Raw genomic sequence first — 20,991 nt, forward strand, 5'->3', positions numbered from 1 at the left:
TATTTTCTACTCAAACAAATTTGCCTCAGTGGGCTTAGACTCATTTTGTCATTATCTTTTGCCAGGGTATCCCAAATGAACAGCCCTGGCTGCAAAAATTTTGTGCAAGTTTGGGACAACCTACCTTTGTTAACAAGTTTTCTCAGTAATGAACATCAATAAAACAAAATTGCGCTCAAGGCTCACACACAAGCACTTAAATGACATTCTGAGATTGGACACTCAGGACATGATGCCTGATATTGATGCACTTGTGCAGACCAAAAGATGCCAAGTTTCAGGAGCAAAAACAAAGTAGTCTAGACTTGACTAACTTCAGACACTGATTGCACTTAAAGAATACAGTTCTGTGAAAATGAATCCTTGCTGTAGTAATAGTTTAAAAATGTGCAATTTAATGTTAGTCAACAGCTTCACTACAAAACAGTTTGGTTTGGCAGAATCCTGTTGTTCATGCAATGCCTTAAATTTTAAAGTGCAATACTATATTTTTCAGTTCCAAATATCTGTGACTTAAAGTTTTTTGCGTGTGTACAAACACTGTGACCAGTTGTAATGCTCACATGTAAATGATAATCAGAAGCAAATTGCACATGTTTGTCTTAAAAAATCTGAGGTTGTTCATGATATGTTTTGTAAAAGGATATTTCATTAAATATGAAGATTTTCCTAATGTACTTGTACTTCTTTGCACGAAAACAAAGGTTATTGTTATTTATAGGTAATTATGCTATGAATTTACTGGCCCAGCCCACTTGACATCTAATTAGGCTGTATGTGGCCCCTGAACTAAAATGAGTTTGACACCCCTGTAGTACACATTAATCTTGCATTAGGGTTGAGATTTCAGTCATGTTAATTCCTGTTTCAGTTCGCTATGAGGTTCTGCCCCTTTGAGAGGTCTACCAATCATCATAAGGAGAAGCCATGTGTCCAAGCGGGACAAAAATAAATGTGTACAGTGTAAAACCATGAATTTTTTTTTCTGCAAAAAACTTACTGATTTACTTACTGCTCTCTTATTATGGATGCTAATGTGAGCACACACATGATATGTGTTGTATCATGGCTGCATCAAGCAGCCAGTGTGTGAGAACTTGTGTTTTTCCTTCAAACCCACCTTAGCAGTTTAAACTGCTTGTGTGAGCATCCCAAAATTGGTACTGTACTCATTAACTTTGAGACATTTGTTATGCTACTGTAGATTTTAAAAACTTTTCAAAGGCAAGTGCATGTTTGTAGGTTTCTTAATTTCTCAAACCAGAGTAAACAGAAGTATCATATCAGGGAAGCCTTGTTTAACGAAAACTCTGACCATGACCATCATTTGCTCTTTCCTTCTACACTCCTGCAGGCCCAATTGGTTGTTCTGTCCACTCAGATTGACTGGTCTGAGAATGTGGAGACAGCTCTGACAACCATTGCTGGTAGTGACAACATGGCTCCTCTGCAGTCTGTACTGATAAATGTGGAAGCTACACTGAACCTGCTGGCTGACACAGTGCTGATGGAGCAGCCTCCTATCCGCAGGAAGAAGCTGGAGCATCTGGTGGGAATGTTTGAAGTCTTACATTTTTTTTTCCCTTACACAACTATAATGCTCTTTTTCTTGGTAATACAAAGTCATGTAATGCACACTGCTATAGGGCTGCTTCTTAGTGAAGTTTACCGTTTCTATGTTTAGATCACAGAGCTTGTACACCAAAGGGATGTGACTAGAACCCTCATCAAGAACAAGATTGACAACTCCAAGTCCTTTGAGTGGTTGAGCCAGATGCGCTTCTACTTCGACCCTAAGCAGACTGACGTGCTGCAACAGCTCTCTATTCAGATGGCAAATGCCAAGTTCAACTATGGCTTTGAGTACCTGGGTGTGCAGGAGAAGCTGGTGCAGACCCCTCTCACAGACAGGTGTTACCTTACTATGACTCAGGCTCTGGAGGCTCGTTTGGGAGGATCTCCCTTTGGTTAGTCCAAAAGGCCAGTTTTTCTTTTCATTATATAAATGAAGTTGGGCACTTGAACTTATTGTACAAATGCAACTTGATGCAGCAGTACTTCTGATGTCTGATGAAGTGATATGTATTCAAACATTTGGCATTGACTGTATTTTGGGACATACCTCTAGACATATTCTCTGCTGTCTACCAGGTCCTGCGGGGACAGGAAAGACGGAGTCCGTCAAGGCTCTTGGCCACCAACTTGGGCGCTTTGTCCTGGTCTTCAACTGTGACGAGACCTTTGATTTCCAGGTATGTTCTTTTATTCTAGCTAAAATGGCTAGAACCAAAAAGCCTAAACATGTACAGGTGCATCTTAAAAAAATTAATATCATGGAAAAGCTAATTTTTTTCCCCGTAATTTAATTCAGAAAATGGAACTTTCATATATTCTAGATTCATTACACATGAAATATTTAAAGCTTTTTTTTGTTGTTTTAATCTTGATTATGGCTTACAGCTCATGGAAAATGAAAAATCCAGTATCTCAAACTATTAGAATAAAGAAATGTCAACCTGAGAAGAGCTCTAAACAGCTAATTGACTCAAAACACCTGCTAAGGTTTCCTTAGCTTTTAATCTCTCAGTCTGGGTCAGTACACACAATCATGGGGAAGATGAAAAGTACATTTTGCATTTCATTTGGAAATCAAGGTCCCAGAGTCTGGAGGAAGAGTGGAGAGTTGCTTGAAGTCCAGTGTGAAGTTTCCACAGTCCACAGATTATTTGGGTTGATATGTCATCTGCTGGTGTTGGTCCACTATGTTTTCTCAAATCGATAGTCAATGCATTGTCTGCCAGGAGATTTTAGAGCACTTCATGCTTCCATCTGCTGAAAAATTTTATGGAGATGCTGATTTAATTTTCCAACAGGACCTGGCACCTGCCCAAAGTGCCAAAACTACTAGTAACTGGTTTGCTGACCATGGTATTACTGTGCTTGATTGTCCAGCCAACTCGCCTGACCTGAACCCCATAGAGAATCTATGGGACACCAGATCCAAAAGCTGAACGGTTCCATCAGCGCAACCTGGGCTTCCATAACACCTCAGCAGTGCCACAGGCTGATTGGCTCCATGTCACGCAGCATTGATGCAGTAATTCGTGCAAAAGGAACAAAGTATTGAGTGCATAAATTAATATAATTTTCAGAAGGTCAACATTTATGTATTATAAATTCTTTACTCTAATATTTTGACAGTACAGGCCAAAGTTGTCCCAAATTACATACTATGCATTTGCGCTATGCACTAGGTATGAATTTTAGAAGGGTAGCTCTCTAATGGTTCTTTTTATTAACTGGAACTATAAACCGTTTCCTAATCGATGCCACATGACGTCAAACGCATGTAATGACACTGCATGCTTTAGGAGAATACCCAGAGTCAACAAAAATAAATTTCTTCATTTTACTGTTTGTCAACGTTATTGTTTATGCAAAACATGATCTCAGTCACCATCAGACGGCGGCGTAATAGTGAAATGGCAGCGGAAAAAAGTGTGCAACCCAGTAAGGCATGGGAGCATTTTATATTAAATGCTGCGAAGACGACTGTAACCTGCAAACTTTACTAAGTGGAGCTTGAGTAGCACGGAAGCACGACAGTGATGCATGAGCATAAACCTATGTTTATATTCAAAATATTCCCCTATGTTGTAAATACTGTTGTTTATTATAACAGGAGCAATCTATTTGTAACGAGGCCGTGTTGCTCCTCACTCGCAATGTAGACACTCTGATAAAAAGTGGTAGCGCAAGTACTGTCAAATTAAAACGTATGATCAAAGTAACAGAAACCGTAAGGTGCAGTGAAAGTTATTTTTTATAAATTTAGGACTAATTTTAATTCCGTGCCTTTTTTTTTTTTTTTTTGTGCGCATCCAGAAAAATTGTGTGTATAGTGTGTGTGTGTGTGTGTGTATGTTCTCTTAATGTAAAATTTTAGTCTGAAGTTTATATTTCTAACACTCAGTTTGTGGATTTTATTTTAAATAAACGGAAAAAAATCTGATTAATCAGAAAAATAATTGATTACTCGATTATGAAAATAAGCATTAGCTGCAGCCCTATTTATAATCACTATGAACATAGTGCCCACTATTTCACATTCAGCCACAGGGGTAAGCCAGCCAACCAAGCCAGGGGTAGCACAGTTAAAGTACACTTAGATTTACATATTGGAGTACTGTTGCTAATTATTTTTTACACAAATCCGCAACTGAAGTGCAGCTAGAGATGTGCCTCTACTTTTCTGTATCCATTCTTTCTCCTTGCTGGTTTTCTGAACCTTGGCCTAACATCACTCCTTTTTTTCCAGTCTAATGGCTGATGACAGTGTTTCTGGCTGTTCACGCGTGAATATTTTCACACTGTAATCCTTCTATAACGATGCATGTCCAAATTCAGATGGACATAAGTTACCTGGAGAATATCATCTATATGTATTTAATTTAAGTAGTTCTTAGTAGTGGAAGAGTAATCCTTTACCCTTTTTCGAGTCTATATAATTTTTTAAGTAGATGGAAAAATGTTTGATCATGGGTTGTTGCCAGAGAGCATTTGCTTCAGCCAATGGGCTGCACTTTAATTACTGCGGGATATATGGAGTGCTAAAATGAAATGATCCACTTGTAATTATGCCATCTTGGTTACAATGATGGCCTTTCAGTGTCCGATAATGTCTGCTGTTTTTTCTGTCCTGTCAGGCCGTGGGTCGTATCTTTGTCGGCCTGTGTCAGGTTGGAGCCTGGGGCTGCTTTGATGAGTTTAACCGACTGGAAGAGAGGATGCTGTCAGCTGTTTCCCAGCAGGTTCAGTACATCCAGGTGGCCCTGAGGGAGCACAGCAACCCCAACCGTGACCGCAGTATGTGTACCCTAGATATTACTTGCTGAATTTGATAAAAACGGTATACAAGTGTACATGTTTTTGCTTCAAATACACACTAGTGTAGCCTGATTTATTGTTCTGATTTTATTGTTTAACGTGTTGCTGAAGCAACAGACTAACTGTCGTCCAATTTTATTATTACGGGGCCAAGCATATAGTGCTTGGAACCCTATTGTTTTTGTTAGACTTCTTTCTACTTCTCCTCTTCCTCCTCCTCTAGAACTGATCATAGATTATCCTTGAAATATTGCAACCAAATTTGGTAATTAGGTCCCATATCCCACCCCTACTGAGGTAAATAAAATGACCCATCAAAAGGGGCTGCTATAATTAATTAATTTGCCTTTTGGTTATATCAGCAGACTGCCTGTGTCCTCCAGCATCTTTTAGCCATATAGTGTAAATACGTTTGGCTTCTATACTTTCTGCAATCCTGTTTTTTTTTATATAAAATTACACACACGTATATGCATATGTATATGTGTGTGTATATGTGTACATATGTGTGTGTGTGTATATATATATATGTATATATATATATATATATATATATATATATATATATATATATATATATATATATATATATACACACACACATATATTATACACACACACACACACACACACACAAATATATATGTATATGTATTTTGTATAATGCCCGCCCAGTATCTCACAAAAGTGAGTACACCCCTCACATTTTTGTAAATATTTGATTATATCTTTTAATGTGACAACACTGAAGAAATGACACTTTGCTACAATGTAAAGTAGTGAGTGTACAGCTTGTGTAACAGTGTAAATTTGCTGTCCCCTCAAAATAACTCAACACACAGACATTAATGTCTAAACCGCTGGCAACAAAAGTAAGTGAAAATGTCCAAATTTGGCCCAAAGTGTCAATATTTTGTGTGGCCACCATTCTTTTCTAGCATTGCCTTAACCCTTTTGGGCATGGAGTTCACCAGAGCTTCACAGGTTGCCACTGGAGTCCTCTTCCACTCCTCCATGACATCACGGAGCTGGTGGATGTTAGAGACCTTGTGCTCCTCCACCTTCCATTTGAGGATGCCCCACAGATGCTCAATAGGGTTTAGGTTTGGAGACATGCTTGGCCAGTCCATCACCTTCAACCTCAGCTTCTTTACTAAGGCATCCTTGGAGGTGTCTTTGGGGTCGTTATCATGCTGGAGTACTGCATACTGATCATGCTCTGCTTCAGTATGTCACAGTACATGTTGGCATTCATGGTTCCCTCAATGAACTGTAGCTCCCCAGTGCCGGCAGCACTCATGCAGCCCCAGACCATGACACTCCCACCACCATGCTTGACTGTAGGCAAGACACACTTGTCTTTGTACTCCTCACCTGGTTGCCACCACACACGCTTGACACCATCTGAACCAAATAAGTTTATCTTGGTCTCATCAGACCACAGGACATGGTTCCAGTAATCCATGTCCTTAGTCTGCTTGTCTTCAGCAAACTGTTTGCATCATCTTTAGAAGAGGTTTCCTTCTGGGACGACAGCCATGCAGACCAATTTGATGCATTGTGCAGCGTATGTTCTGAGCACTGACAGGCTGACACCCCCCCAGCAAATTTACACTGTTACACAAGCTGTACACTCACTACTTTACATTGTAGCAAAGTCATTTCTTCAGTGTTGTCACATTAAAAGATATAATCAAATATTTACAAAAATGTGAGGGGTGTACTCACTTTTGTGAGATACTGTGTGTGTGTGTGTGTGTGTGTGTGTGTGTGTGTGTGTGTGTGTGTGTGTGTGTGTTTTTGCATGTATTTATTTAATTAATTAACTAATGTGGAAAAGTCTCCCCCCCCCCCCGTAATTTAATTCAAAAAGTAGAACTTTCATATGTTCTAGATTCATTACACATAAAGTGAAATATTTCAAGCCTTTTTTATTTTAATCTTGATTACGGCTTACAGCTCATGGAAATAAAAACTATCCAGGCATTAATACATCTGGATAAGAAATATAGCTGAAACTGTCTACTCAGAAAATGGCAGACTTTTGGACGTGTGTGTGTGTGTGTGTGTGTGTGTGTGTGTATTAACAGATTACCTCAATTCGTCAAAAAATGAAAGGTTATCCTGGTGTGATTTTATTAAATAGACAGGCATCCAAAACTGCATCAAATTCTTAATCACAATCGGAGTCAGCATGTGTGTGTTTGAGTCATGATGTATTATTACAAATAGTAGTTGAATAAGAAAACACAGTTCATCTTACAATAAAAATCTAATAGGGAATAAAAATTTAATAGGGAATTAGATTAGTCAAATGTGTTTCTCAGCCTGTAAGTACTATCAAGCTAAAATCTGTTGTGTACTACATATTTTTGCTAATATGTGAAAGGATTTTTATTGTTGAGCTAGGTTACTTTACAAAATATAGATGCAATCACATTGCAGCACACACTTCATTGTTTCAGCATTAAGCACCTTTCATGAAGTTTTAATAGTATGTTTATCCGTGGTTACTTTAGTGTTCTGTGCAACTTGAGAACTAGCTACCTGTGGTGTGGTCTGCACATGACTCTTGAATTTGTGCAAAAATTTACATTTTGTCCTGTATCTTGGGACACTCAGTGTTCTTATTTTCTTATTCCTTTGCTTCTGCTGAATTCAGCTAGACCCCACCCACAAAATGCAAAACCTACTCTTGCAAACTAGTCCTAGGATTTTTGTTGGATTGTCACAAATTTGGTGTAAAAATACTAAGTAGTGTATCCAGATCACTGCTTGCAGCTACATTTATATTGGCTTGAAAGAGCCACCATTCTGTGCTTGTTGTGCTTCTTATTCTGCTGCTTTTTCTGCTGCTTCCACAAATTTCTTCAGTTTTTACTGGTTACAAGTTTTGACATAGTGCCATGAAATTTGGCAGGTTCGTAGTCCTATAAGGAAAATGGTGTGCTTGTGCTTTTGGGAAGGACTGAAATTACAGTTGCAGACCCCTCCCCCCATGGAAATACATTGAAAAATTATTTAAACTTTAAAATGTACAGCCACCAAAATTCACATGGTCAAACTTGGGTACACCAGGACACAGAGAGATTTTCACACTAGGATTGGTTCATCCTTATCTTTCGATCCATCCTTCATTCTTCAATCATTCATTTTAATGGGGGTAAATCTATAGTGGGTGGTCACCTTTCTGAATTCCCTATTTCAACAAAAAAATTCCTCTACAATCCTTATACATTCACCATGAATTTCCATTCAGGCTTCAAACTTTTGAGCTACTCCCCCATTAAAAAATCTTGTTTCAAAATGTAGTTTTCTACTTAAGCTTTTCTTATGAGCATGCTTTCACCTAGAAACACCATTCAAGCATTAAAATGTTCACTTAAACCCCTTTTCTAAAACCTAATCTAATAATATCAAAACATTTTCTGAGGCAAGTAAAGATTCCCATTACAAGTCTTAAAATGTATTAAATTCCTGAATGTAAAAATAAGGCCTTAATTAGCATTAAAATGTCTTAATTTCATGTTTCAAAGGTCTTAAAAATGCAACCGAAATGACACTGTAAAGCAAATTTAGATTTTATTTTCGCTCTTTGCTATTTGAAATGGTAAACCCATGTGACTGTTACACACTGTGTGTGTGCGGCTCATCAGTGTTTTATAGCGGCTTGGTTCACAGTAAACACTGCTCCACAGCAACTTCATCTCTGTCTGTGCTTTGAGTTGCTTATAACTTGCATTTAGACACAACACGCACCAGATTCACTTTGGTGTTAACTTGGAGTAATCTCAAACATTTTTGTGGGCAGAGGCTTACAGCATTTCACCTGATTTGGTAATGAAGTGAATAAAAAAGCATCGCCAAATAAATGGAGGTCTTCCTGCAGTTTTCCGCCAAAATAAGTCACAAAGTCTAACGCGTAAAAGTGAATTAAGTCAGAAACATATTACTGTTGTTGTATTATATCCATAATATACTTTGTTCAAGTGCATCAACTTCATTAATAGTTACTGTTTCAAAGATGATCCAAATTGTCCAAATATGTTAAAACCAAAAATTTCAATGGGGTGTACTTATTTTTTCACATGACTATATGTATATGTACATCTACACTTCTACCTGTACACAGTACCTCTACACCTGTAAATTGTAATTTCCCCAAAGCCAAATATTAAAATGCAAAAAAGGAATTGTTGTCTGTGTAAAACAACTGACCAACCTGGAAGATATGCATTTGCAACATACTTGTAGTTTTGGCAGGAACTGCACTCTAACTAGTTATTTGTTTTTATTTCAGGCACACCAGTCACTACTGAGCTTCTGAACAAACAAGTAAAGGTGAGCCCGGAAATGGCGATCTTTATCACCATGAACCCTGGCTATGCGGGCCGCTCTAACCTGCCTGACAACCTGAAGAAGCTTTTCCGTTGTCTGGCTATGACCAAACCAGACCGACAGCTCATTGCCCAGGTCATGCTCTACTCACAAGGCTTCCGCACTGCTGAGACCCTCGCCAAGAAGATCGTCCCATTTTTCAAGTACTGTAGTAATCCATAGTTTAACTTTTTATTATAACTCAAACTTTGAGATGTTCAACATGTAGTTATTTACCTGTTAATCAGGTCAAGCAGGTAAATGTTGAAAATAGACTGTGTTTAGGAATTTTAAAGCTAAATGTTTTTACATTCTGATGTTAAGCTGTAAAATTTTGCTTGAATTTAATACGTCACCCTTCCATCTCAAGTAAAGCTTGTATATTTTTATCAGGCTGTGTGATGAGCAGCTTTCCTCTCAATCTCACTACGACTTTGGCTTACGAGCCCTAAAGAGTGTGCTCATCAGTGCTGGAAATGTGAAGAGAGAGCGCATCCAGAAGATCAAGCGAGAGAAGGGTGAGCGCGGTGAGGATGTGGACGAGAATGAGATCGCAGAGAACCTTCCTGAGCAGGAGGTAATGAGAGAATTGTTAGACTGTTCACTAGGGCAGAACCTGTCTCACAGTATCTCAGATTTATTAAAGAATATACATCATTTGGTGCAAAAACAGGTAGTGAAGGGGAAATGAAGCTGAAGCAATGCATGACTCGGTCACACAGAAAACTTCGGACCTATTTGTTATCTTAAAATGTTAAAGTTTAACACTCTCTTGACCAGATCTTGATTCAGAGTGTGTGTGAGACCATGGTGCCCAAGCTGGTGGCAGAGGACATCCCTCTGCTCTTCAGCCTGCTCTCAGACGTCTTTCCAGGTGTGCAGTACATGCGCGGAGAGATGACTGCTCTCAGGGAGGAGCTCAAGAAGGTCTGCTCTGAGATGTATCTTATGTATGGAGATGGTGATGATGTTGGAAGCATGTGGGTGGAAAAGGTAAATAAACTCTGCAGTATTTAAGCATTTTTATAACATGCGTGATAACATAATTATCAGAATTTTTACTGTTTATACCCCCAAAGTCTCTCTTTCTTCTCCTTTCTTAACGGCTTATATTTGTTTGTTCTCAACTGTTCTTTGTCTTTTATTAAAGAACCTCTTGTGTATCATTAATTGGAACTTCAGTCCATGCCTGTAGAGTCTAAAGATTTATATCTATTTATATTGAGTAACTGCTGTCTCATACCTTTCATTTTCTGTTTCCAGGTTCTTCAGCTATACCAAATCACCCAGATCAATCATGGCCTGATGATGGTGGGTCCATCAGGTAGTGGGAAGACTATGGCTTGGCGTGTGCTACTCAAAGCATTGGAGAGGTTAGAGGGTGTTGAGGGAGTGGCACACATCATCGACCCCAAGGCCATAAGCAAAGACCACCTCTATGGAACACTGGACCCCAATACCCGTGAATGGACAGATGGGCTCTTCACACATGTGCTTAGAAAGTAAGCTCCTGAAGTCCAGCAGTCATCCGAACACCCTTCAAAAAGTGCATTGAGTTTGTTAATTTAGAGAAACTAGTTTTGTGAAAAGCTTTTATTTATTTATTTATTTATTTAATCAAGTGGTGTTATGATGAATACTCTTTGATGCTTACCTTAAAAGTTTGATGTTAATATGGATGGTTTTCACTTATTTCAGAATCATTGATAATGTGCGTGGGGAATTGCAGAAAAGACAGTGGATAATTTTTGATGGTGATGTAGATCCTGAGTGGGTAGAGAACCTGAACTCTGTGCTGGATGACAACAAGCTACTGACGCTGCCCAATGGAGAACGTCTCAGCCTCCCTCCAAATGTACAAAACTCTACTTAATCTACAGTACAATAAAAGCAATTATAATTTGAAATACTAAGTAATTTGCCAAGACTAGAATTTTTAATATAAACTGTCTGCTTTACAGTCTGTTGAACAGTGATGTTTCAGGTGGAGTGTTGCTTGTTTCTGTGTAGGTGCGGATCATGTTTGAGGTACAGGACCTAAAGTATGCCACACTGGCCACTGTGTCCCGTTGTGGCATGGTGTGGTTCAGTGAGGATGTTCTTAGCACTGACATGATCTTCAGCAACTTCCTGTCCCGCCTGCGCAGCATTGCCTTGGATGAAGGCGAAGATGAGGCTCAGCGCATGCGCAAAGGTACTGAGGATGAAGGAGAAGAGGCTGCCTCCCCCATGCTACAGGTAATTGAACATTCCTTCATTATGCTAGGCTTCTTCGCAGCTGTTCTGTTGTCATGCTTTAGGTAATACAGGTGCACTTTTACTGATTCTTTAGAAAATGGTTTACCTGTATCAGTTTTCCAGCTGTAAACCAAAGCCACCTCTTTTGCATTAAATATACATTTGAATTGAACCACTTTTGTATCTGGGTAATTCTATTTCAAGTAGTCCAATACAGGTTTCTTGATAACTTTTATTTAATTATTTTATTTTTTGGAGAGTGGTTTTGTGTTGGCATTGAAAAACCACTAGTTAAAACTTCTCATTCATTTCATTCATTCATTCAATTTATTTGTATAGCGCTTTTTACAATAGACATTGTCTCAAAGCAGCTTTACAGAAATATCAACATGGTATACAGATATTAAAGGTGCGAATTTATCCCAACTGAGCAAGCCACTGAGTGGCGACGGTGGCAAGGAAAAACTCCCTAAGATGTTTTAAGAGGAAGAAACCTTGAGAGGAACCCGACTCAGAAGGGAACCCATCCTCATCTGGGTAACAACAGATAGTGTGAAAAAGTTCATTATGGATTTATATGAAGTCTGTATGGCCTTAGGAGCAGCCGTAGTCCCAGCAGTCTGGAATTAGAGAAGATTTGAGCTCCATCCAGAGGCAGAAAGGATCTGGATCTCTAGTATCTCCATAAATTCATGTGGGGCTCGGCGAAAGGAGAGAGGGAGAAAAAAGATTATTATGACTGCGAAGTAGTAGAACAGAATCTAGTCAGGGTAGGCTTGAGTAAACAAATACGTTTTAAGCCTAGACTTAAACACTGAGACTGTGTCTGAGTCCCGAACACTAATAGGTAGACTGTTCCATAACTGTGGGGCTCTATAAGAGAAAGCTCTTCCCCCTGCTGTAGCCTTCACTATTCGAGGTACCGTCAAATAGCCTGCATCTTTTGATCTAAGTAGGCGTGGCGGATTATATAAAACCAAAAGGTCACTTAGATATTGTGGCGCGAGACCATTTAGTGTTTATAGGTTAATAAAAGTATTTTATAGTTAATGCGAGATTTTACTGGGAGCCAATGCAGTATTGATAATATCGGTGTGATATGGTCGTACCTTCTAGTTCTAGTTAGGACTCTAGCAGCTGCATTCTGGACTAACTGGAGCTTATTTATATTCCTACTGGAACATCCAGACAGTAAGGCATTACAGTAATCTAATCTAGAGGTGACGAATGCATGAACTAGTATTTCCGCATCATGTAGTGACAATATGTTTCTTATTTTAGAAATATTTCTGAGATGAAAGAAGGCTATCCTAGTAATATTATCTACATGAGCATCAAATGATAGGCTGGAGTCAATAATCACTCCAAGGTCTTTAACTGCTGCACATGATGAAACAGAAAGACCATCCAGAGTAACCATGTGATCAGAAAGATTACTTCTAGCTACACGTGGGCCTAATAAAAGTATTTCTGTTTTATCAGAATTAAGTAGAAGGAGGTTAGTTAACATTCAATGTCTAATGTCCTTTACACAATCCTCAGCTTTACTAAGCTTCTGTCTGTCCTCTGGCTTCGCTGAAACATACAACTGTGTATCATCAGCATAACAGTGGAAGCTAATTCCATATTTACGAATAATTTGACCTAGGGGTAGCATATATAAAGTAAAGAGCAGTGGGCCTAAAACAGAACCCTGTGGAACTCCAAAAGTAACCTCAGTGCGCATGGAGAATTCACCATTTACATCTACGAACTGACAACGATCGGTCAGATAAGACCTGAGCCAGGAGAGGACTGTTCCCTTAATACCAACAACATTTTCTAATCTATCAAGGAGAATAGTGTGATCTATAGTATCAAAAGCTGCACTAAGGTCGAGTAACACAAGCAGAGAGACACAACCCTGATCGTAGGTCAGTAGAAGGTCATTTACTACTTTAACTAATGCTGTCTCTGTGCTATGATGAGGTCTAAACCCTGACTGATACATTTCATGAATGTTATTCCTATCTAAGTACGAGCATAACTGCTTTGCTACAACCTTTTCTAAAATCTTAGAGATGAAGGGGAGATTTGATATTGGTCTATAGCTGGACAATTGAGACGGGTCAAGATCAGGTTTTTTAATCAAGGGTTTAATAACTGCTAATTTAAGTGATTTAGGTACATAGCCAGTGCTTAGGGAAGAATTGATTATATTTAGAAGTGGTTCAATTACTCCTGGAAAAAACTGTTTTGGAAAAAACTTCTCTTTCTTTATTTTTTGTTTTTTATTTTTTATTGGGCCAGAAAGTGCAGTTCACAGATATAAGTCCTCTATAGAAGCATTGTGCTGTAAGAGTTTGAGATTCCACTGGTTACAGAGCTAGGGTTGGTAGAAATCTGGAGAAAAGACTTCTTTATTCATGCATTTTGAAAAATGAACGGATGTAATATAAACACAACAAATAAAATAAAGCAGTAAGTAACTACATCTCAACAACAAAAAGTCACTTTTGTTATCACAGGAGAAACAACACCACAGCTATGTTTGACACTATTCATTTGGAAAACACCCAACTGAACACCAATTCCATATTTGGATAAAATCTATTCACGCATACTAACTGTACACCTGTACCAACATGATAGATCAGGGTTCTTCAAATCTGGCCCAAAATGTGTACCTTGTAATGTTCTCTAGAGATCAGTTTTTGTTCCAAGAAGCTAAGACCAAGGCGAAGTTTATATAGAAGTTTCCGTAAACAGCTGTATAACCTAAATTTGTCGTGTGCCATCACACAAAGATATCTGTTGTGGGATATTTAATAATAATTTTTTTATGATTTTGAAAAATTAAAAACGGTCAAGCAACCGACTTTATAATTACTGAACCATTTGAGATGGACTGAGCATGTTTGCTGCATCTGACTTTTTAATCCATAGATCCAGAGGGATGTGGCGGCTATCCTTCAGCCCTACTTCACTTCCACAGGGCTTGTGATCAAGGCCCTTGAACATGCCTCTAAAATGGAGCACATAATGGACTTTACACGTCTGCGCTGCTTGGGCTCCCTTTTCTCCATGATGCACCAGGCCTGCCGTAATATAGCTCTCTATAACAACAACCATCCTGACTTTCCTATGCCTGTTGATCAGCTGGAAAAGTACATACAGGTCAGTGTTTTTATAAATCAAGCACACGGGTTTAGTAGTGCATTTGGAGCTGTTTATTGCATGAGACAGATCAAGGTTACAGAACAGAAGTAGGTAGGTTGTAACTAGAGCTCCAGCTTTACCTGAGAGAAGCTGAGTCTACGATGATCATGTGACTTTTTTGCTCTGTCTAACACCATACAGAAATATCTGATCTATGCCGTCCTGTGGTCCTTCTCTGGTGATGGCAAATTGAAGATGAGGGCAGAGCTTGGAGAATACATTCGTCGCATCACCACAGTGGCTCTCCCATCTGCACCTAATGTGCCAATCATCGATTATGAGGTGAAGATATGTAACTTTTTGTTTTTGGCACATTATGTTAACAAAATATGTCAACTGCATTATAACCTTGAGTGTTGAGCAAATGAATTATCATGCCGGATCATTTTTAATCGTACTAATCTGATCATTTTTTGCCCTAAGTATAGAAAAAAATTTCATTGTCTGTTATAAAATTTTCTGTTTTAATATGGTCACAATAGTTTTAGGTAAGCAGGACTAATAGACAGTAATTTGCCAACTGTGTTCTAATCTGAAATGAACCTGATGTTAGAAATACAGCAGATTTATCACCCTGTGTTAACTTTCTTCTCCCAGGTGTCCATCACAGGTGAGTGGCAGTCATGGCAAGTCAAGGTGCCTCAGATTGAGGTGGAAACTCACAAGGTGGCTGCGCCCGATGTGGTGGTACCTACTCTGGACACTGTGCGGCATGAGGCTCTGCTCTACACCTGGCTGGCTGAGCACAAGCCTCTGGTGCTGTGTGGCCCTCCTGGATCAGGAAAAACCATGACCTTGTTTAGTGCCCTCCGTGCCCTTCCTGACATGGAGGTGGGTGCTACTTTAACATCCTGACAGCATATAAACAGGCATGAATTTCAAATTATCTCAATATGGCTGTAACAATTAGTTGACGAAATCAACAACACTGACATGGATTGACATTGTTTACTTATAAATGACAATAGCTCTCTGTATAACAGAAATAATTCTGTTTCAATAGGATGGCATGCACTACATGAAGTGGGAACAAGTTCGGACATGCAGAACAGGACAGATTTAGATTGCATCTATGAATTGGCTATGGCTACAAATTTAGGGAACTTGGGTTGCTAAAAACAGCCTCATGCTAAATCTAAAAGGAATCTAGGGCAGAGCAGAAATATAATGACCTCTGAAACCTAAAAGTTTTAAGAATGATGTTAAAAGAAGTATGTCTCCTTGCTGGAGTTCAAGCCTCTCGGTGCTTTTTCATGGAGTCACTGTCAATTTTATTTATGTAATTTCACTTCCACAGGTTGTGGGTTTGAACTTCTCCAGTGCCACCACACCAGAGCTGCTGCTGAAAACTTTTGATCACTACTGCGAATACCGCCGCACACCCAATGGCGTTGTGCTGGCCCCTGTGCAACTAGGCAAGTGGCTGGTGCTATTCTGTGATGAAATCAATCTGCCTGATATGGACAAGTATGGCACACAGAGAGTCATCTCCTTTCTTAGACAGGTATGGGGTTGAGCTGCACATGTATTTTTTTTTTATTTTTTTGGTCAGCACATCAGTATTTTGGGCAGCAGTGTGACCATGTCATTGGCATTTGCGACTGAGAAGTACTTTGTGCGACTGTGATAAGAGTAACACCATACATCATCTACTTCTCTCAACTTGCTGATCTCACAAACCGCCATCTTATATTGATCACCTAAAATGACCTGAACCTGCGATTGTGACCTGCTCGTGTAGCCACAGCGGCGTCGGGCGGCGTAAACTAATAATAATGCTAGCGCTACAAGGTGGGGATTTAATTCAGACTTCTTTATTAAATAATTCCTCAGCAATCTTAATCAAGAGTAGCAACTGTTCAGTGTGTAAACATACAGTACTATGCAGTTCTCCCTTCACCAACTCTAATAAACAGCACATTCACTTCATTATAAGTCACGGTTGCCAGATATCACTAAAGTCAATGCCAGTTTTCATGTTTTTATTTAATCCCTCAAAAAACACTAAAAACAGACATGGCAACACTGTACTGGGGGAACCCATCTAAAAGGAACAACTGATGAACAATTGATAAACAAACAAACAATAAAATGTAAGGACAGAAAATGTGCTTAGTTATCTATTTTTTATATTAAATGATTTATGTATATTATAATAATTTCATAAATAAACTTCAGTTAATATCAATTTTACATTAAGGTTAGTAGGCCATTTCCTTAGAAGGCTATTAGCCTTCTTTTTCCTAATATGGATCATGCTTGTGTTGGTCTACTTTTAAATTAGGACTCTTTATTGTGTAAGATATTTAAAAATAATAAATATTATTAAAATAAAAAAGCATAAAATATTTATCAATTTACCAACAGTATTGCTATTATTTTAATTCAGTTAACAGTGACCATGAGCAGAGAGCTTACATTTAACTGTTTATGACAGACCTCCTGATTAAAATTTAATCAAAAAAAGATTGGTATCTGGATCAGTTTGGGTCATAAAAACCCTGACTGGAGCATCTCTAATGAACACCATTAAACTAAAGCCCTTTGCATCTGGCCGATAAATGAACTCGCCATCCCATCCTATATGAGATTATTTAGATTTATATATATATAATATATGCAGAGCAGATCGAGAACTGGCTCCAGCCCAGAACTGATGGTGGAAAATGTCTAATAGTGTAGCTTTAAATATATTTAAGTGTAGTAGACTTCAAAGACTGAACATTGAGGTTTATTGTATTTGTTTAGAAGGTGGAACAGGTTACCGTTTTTTTTTTGCACACAATCTGTAAAATTATCTGAAAATATTACATTTAGTTTATCAGACGGTAAATTAATTTGTCATGTCTCACACTATGTTCCTAAATTCCGTCATAATTGACGAGCTCAAGTTTTCTCATGCCTACTTGTGTGTTATATTGTGGCACATTAATGTTACCATCTCTAAAATAAAAAAAAATAAACTTCAACCGTGCTCCTAAATTTTTGACTGTGCTCCTACATTTTTGTAATTAGGAGTGTAAGTGTTCCTAAATAAATTGTTACCGTAGAGCCCTGGCTGCACCACAATTTTTGTTCTCATTTTCCACATTTGCTTTGCAGATGGTGGAACATGGTGGCTTCTATCGCACCTCTGATCAAACCTGGGTAAAACTGGAGAGGATCCAGTTTGTGGGTGCCTGTAACCCTCCAACAGACCCTGGCAGGAAACCTCTTTCTCACAGGTTTGTCTCTCACTGATTTAGTTAAGTTGAAATACAAAAAATTAAACTTATGCTAACCCTATTTTGACACTACACGGAGATGCATAATAGTCATATAATCGTCAGGCAATATGTTTCAAGCCTTACTCAATATATTCTTGTATTTCAGGTTCCTGCGGCATGTTCCAGTTGTGTATGTGGACTATCCAGGCCCCGCCTCCCTAACTCAGATCTATGGCACGTTCAACAGGGCCATGCTTCGTCTCATTCCCTCGCTGCGTACTTATGCTGAGCCTCTCACTGCTGCAATGGTGGAGTTCTACACAATGTCTCAGGTTGGGCTGGGTTCATGTGCTTAAACACGGGTTCAGATTTATACTTTCTGCTAGTCCTAATTTTAACTAAGGTTTTGGGTTTTTTTTTTTTTGTTTGTTTGTTTTTTTTCACAACCACAGGAGCGTTTCACACAGGACACCCAACCCCACTATATCTACTCCCCCAGAGAGATGACGCGCTGGGTGAGGGGCATCTTCGAAGCACTACGGCCACTTGAGACGCTGCCTGTGGAGGGACTGATCCGTGTCTGGGCCCATGAGGCATTGCGCCTCTTCCAGGATAGGTGGGCCAGATGGTTGACTTTGTTTATAGGAAGATGCAAAGCTTAATTTTGTTTAAGTATCATTTATTGTTTTATTTATATACAAGACTCTTGATTTGATATGTCGGTGTATCGAGCAAAACATTCAACACTACGTAATAAAGTAGGTGGTTTGTCATAAAATACTGCTTATACTGTATTATGTGTGGTGTAATAAACTTTTAAGCTTAATCAAGCCCACACTCCCTCTGAAAAAGTATGTTGGAAAGGGATTTTGTGAATGTTAGACTCTAGTATGCTATGTTGTGCAGCAAGCAGGATCTGAAAGAGTGAATGTTAGACTCTAGTATGCTATGTTGTGCAGCAAGCAGGATCTGAAAGAAAGTGCATCAAGGTCTGGTTTAAGGGGGCACTTTGGCTTCCAGGTAATTTTTGGACTGATGGCCAGTAAGAGTTGGATCTAATGATTACAGTGTGGCGAATCCACAAAATGCATATAATACGTTATTACACTAATACTGCGAACATACAACTATACAGCAAAAGCTAGCCATGATTTATTTTTATTGCATTCTAATGGATGGCTGTTATTATACACCAAGTCAGAATGGATCACACAAACGTTGTTTATTTTAACATTTCAGTTATTGTACCTTTAAAATGTTGAACATTTTAATAAGTTGAAAATGGAAATCTAAGACTCGTATTCAGGCAGTGCTTATTTTTGCTTTGCGTACTGTATTGAGGCATCACCATATCATCAAATTCTTATTGAATTTGAATATTGTGTATTGTTACACCCCTACTTGTTCCTATAGTTTAAAAGCATGCACAGTCATACAAATTACAGGACTCCTGTGTTCTTAAGCTTGAAGATTTATTGGAATACTTGATAATTATTTCATGTCAACAGGCTGGTGGAGGATGAGGAGAGACGCTGGACTGATGAGAACATTGACAGTGTGGCTCTGAAGCACTTCCCCAACATAAACAGAGAGAAGGCCTTAAACCGGCCCATCCTCTACAGCAACTGGCTCTCAAAAGTGATTTCAAGGAATTTTTAACTGCAGCCATTATACTAGAGCCCTAAGAAATTGAGCTATTGATCTTTTTAGAATTCAGTTAAGTTGAATGTATGAATTGTTTGTAGGACTACATCCCAGTTGAGCAGGAGGAGCTGCGTGACTATGTTAAGGCCCGTCTAAAGGTCTTCTATGAGGAGGAGTTGGATGTTCCTCTGGTGCTCTTCAACGAGGTTCTGGACCATGTGTTGAGAATTGACAGGTGAGTTTCCCAGCAGTTATGATGCATTATGATGATATGATATCATATGATATGATTCTTTAGGGCTTTTGGCATACTGATTAAAAATTCTTGACACTTTGACCTTATTTTTCCAGAATATTCCGTCAGCCACAGGGCCATCTACTCCTGATTGGTGTCAGTGGTGCAGGAAAGACCACACTTTCACGTTTTGTGGCTTGGATGAATGGTCTGAGTGTCTATCAGATCAAGGTTAGCACAAACAAAGACCAAAAATAATGCATTTATGTTGGTCTTGCTCTATTAAAGCAATTTTTAAATGGTCGAAATGTAGTGTTTCACACTGTTGCAGTTTTGTAGCCGTCTCAGAGACTGTAGTTGGGAATGGATTTGTCCAAAAATTTGCACTGACTTTGACTATGCTTATACAGGTCCATAGGAAGTACACAGGTGAAGACTTTGATGAGGACCTGCGAACTGTCCTTCGTAGGTCTGGATGCAAAAATGAGAAGATTGCGTTTATCATGGATGAATCGAATGTGCTGGACTCAGGCTTCCTAGAGCGTATGAACACACTGCTGGCCAATGGAGAAGTGAGGCTCAGGAACAATATAAAATAGATCAATTTAAAATAAATTAATTTTACCATTCCCTGCTCCCTCCAACCTTTTCAATTCAATTTTTTTCAATTCAATTTTATTTGTATAGCGCTTTTTACAATAGACATTGTCTCAAAGCAGCTTTACAGAAATATCAACATGGTATACAGATATTAAAGGTGCGAATTTATCCCAACTGAGCAAGCCACTGAGTGGTGACGGTGGCAAGGAAAAACTCCCTAAGATGTTTTAAGAGGAAGAAACCTTGAGAGGAACCCGACTCAGAAGGGAACCCATCCTCATCTGGGTAACAACAGATAGTGTGAAAAAGTTCATTATGGATTTATATGAAGTCTGTATGGCCTTAGGAGCAGCCGTAGTCCCAGCAGTCTGGAATTAGAGAAGATTTGAGCTCCATCCAGAGGCAGAAAGGATCTGGATCTCTAGTATCTCCATAAATTCATGTGGGGCTCGGCGAAAGGAGAGAGGGAGAAAAAAGATTATTATGACTGTGAAGTAGTAGAACAGAATCTAGTCAGGGTAGGCTTGAGTAAACAAATACGTTTTAAGCCTAGACTTAAACACTGAGACTGTGTCTGAGTCCCGAACACTAATAGGTAGACTGTTC

The 20,991-nt window shown here is 38.9% G+C and overlaps 1 protein-coding gene across 2 annotated transcripts in view; it reads left to right on the forward strand.

Moving 5' to 3' along the window:
* Nucleotides 1-20,991, forward strand: part of dync1h1 (dynein, cytoplasmic 1, heavy chain 1) — an 83,114-nt gene that overhangs the window by 25,103 nt on the left and 37,020 nt on the right. For both annotated transcript variants that reach the window (XM_053633303.1, XM_053633302.1), the window contains exons 26-46: nucleotides 1,355-1,549; nucleotides 1,685-1,967; nucleotides 2,152-2,252; nucleotides 4,707-4,866; nucleotides 9,188-9,428; nucleotides 9,658-9,841; nucleotides 10,045-10,257; nucleotides 10,528-10,766; nucleotides 10,963-11,119; nucleotides 11,275-11,502; nucleotides 14,428-14,658; nucleotides 14,842-14,982; nucleotides 15,298-15,531; nucleotides 15,998-16,204; nucleotides 17,803-17,924; nucleotides 18,073-18,238; nucleotides 18,359-18,522; nucleotides 19,415-19,544; nucleotides 19,652-19,785; nucleotides 19,902-20,016; nucleotides 20,196-20,357. In XM_053633303.1, coding sequence (XP_053489278.1) covers nucleotides 1,355-1,549; nucleotides 1,685-1,967; nucleotides 2,152-2,252; nucleotides 4,707-4,866; nucleotides 9,188-9,428; nucleotides 9,658-9,841; nucleotides 10,045-10,257; nucleotides 10,528-10,766; nucleotides 10,963-11,119; nucleotides 11,275-11,502; nucleotides 14,428-14,658; nucleotides 14,842-14,982; nucleotides 15,298-15,531; nucleotides 15,998-16,204; nucleotides 17,803-17,924; nucleotides 18,073-18,238; nucleotides 18,359-18,522; nucleotides 19,415-19,544; nucleotides 19,652-19,785; nucleotides 19,902-20,016; nucleotides 20,196-20,357 — 3,807 coding nt within the window. The remainder of the gene's footprint in view (nucleotides 1-1,354; nucleotides 1,550-1,684; nucleotides 1,968-2,151; nucleotides 2,253-4,706; nucleotides 4,867-9,187; nucleotides 9,429-9,657; nucleotides 9,842-10,044; nucleotides 10,258-10,527; nucleotides 10,767-10,962; nucleotides 11,120-11,274; nucleotides 11,503-14,427; nucleotides 14,659-14,841; nucleotides 14,983-15,297; nucleotides 15,532-15,997; nucleotides 16,205-17,802; nucleotides 17,925-18,072; nucleotides 18,239-18,358; nucleotides 18,523-19,414; nucleotides 19,545-19,651; nucleotides 19,786-19,901; nucleotides 20,017-20,195; nucleotides 20,358-20,991) is intronic.

The sequence above is a fragment of the Ictalurus furcatus genome, chromosome 9, assembly GCF_023375685.1.
Source record: "Ictalurus furcatus strain D&B chromosome 9, Billie_1.0, whole genome shotgun sequence".
NCBI lineage: Eukaryota > Metazoa > Chordata > Actinopteri > Siluriformes > Ictaluridae > Ictalurus > Ictalurus furcatus.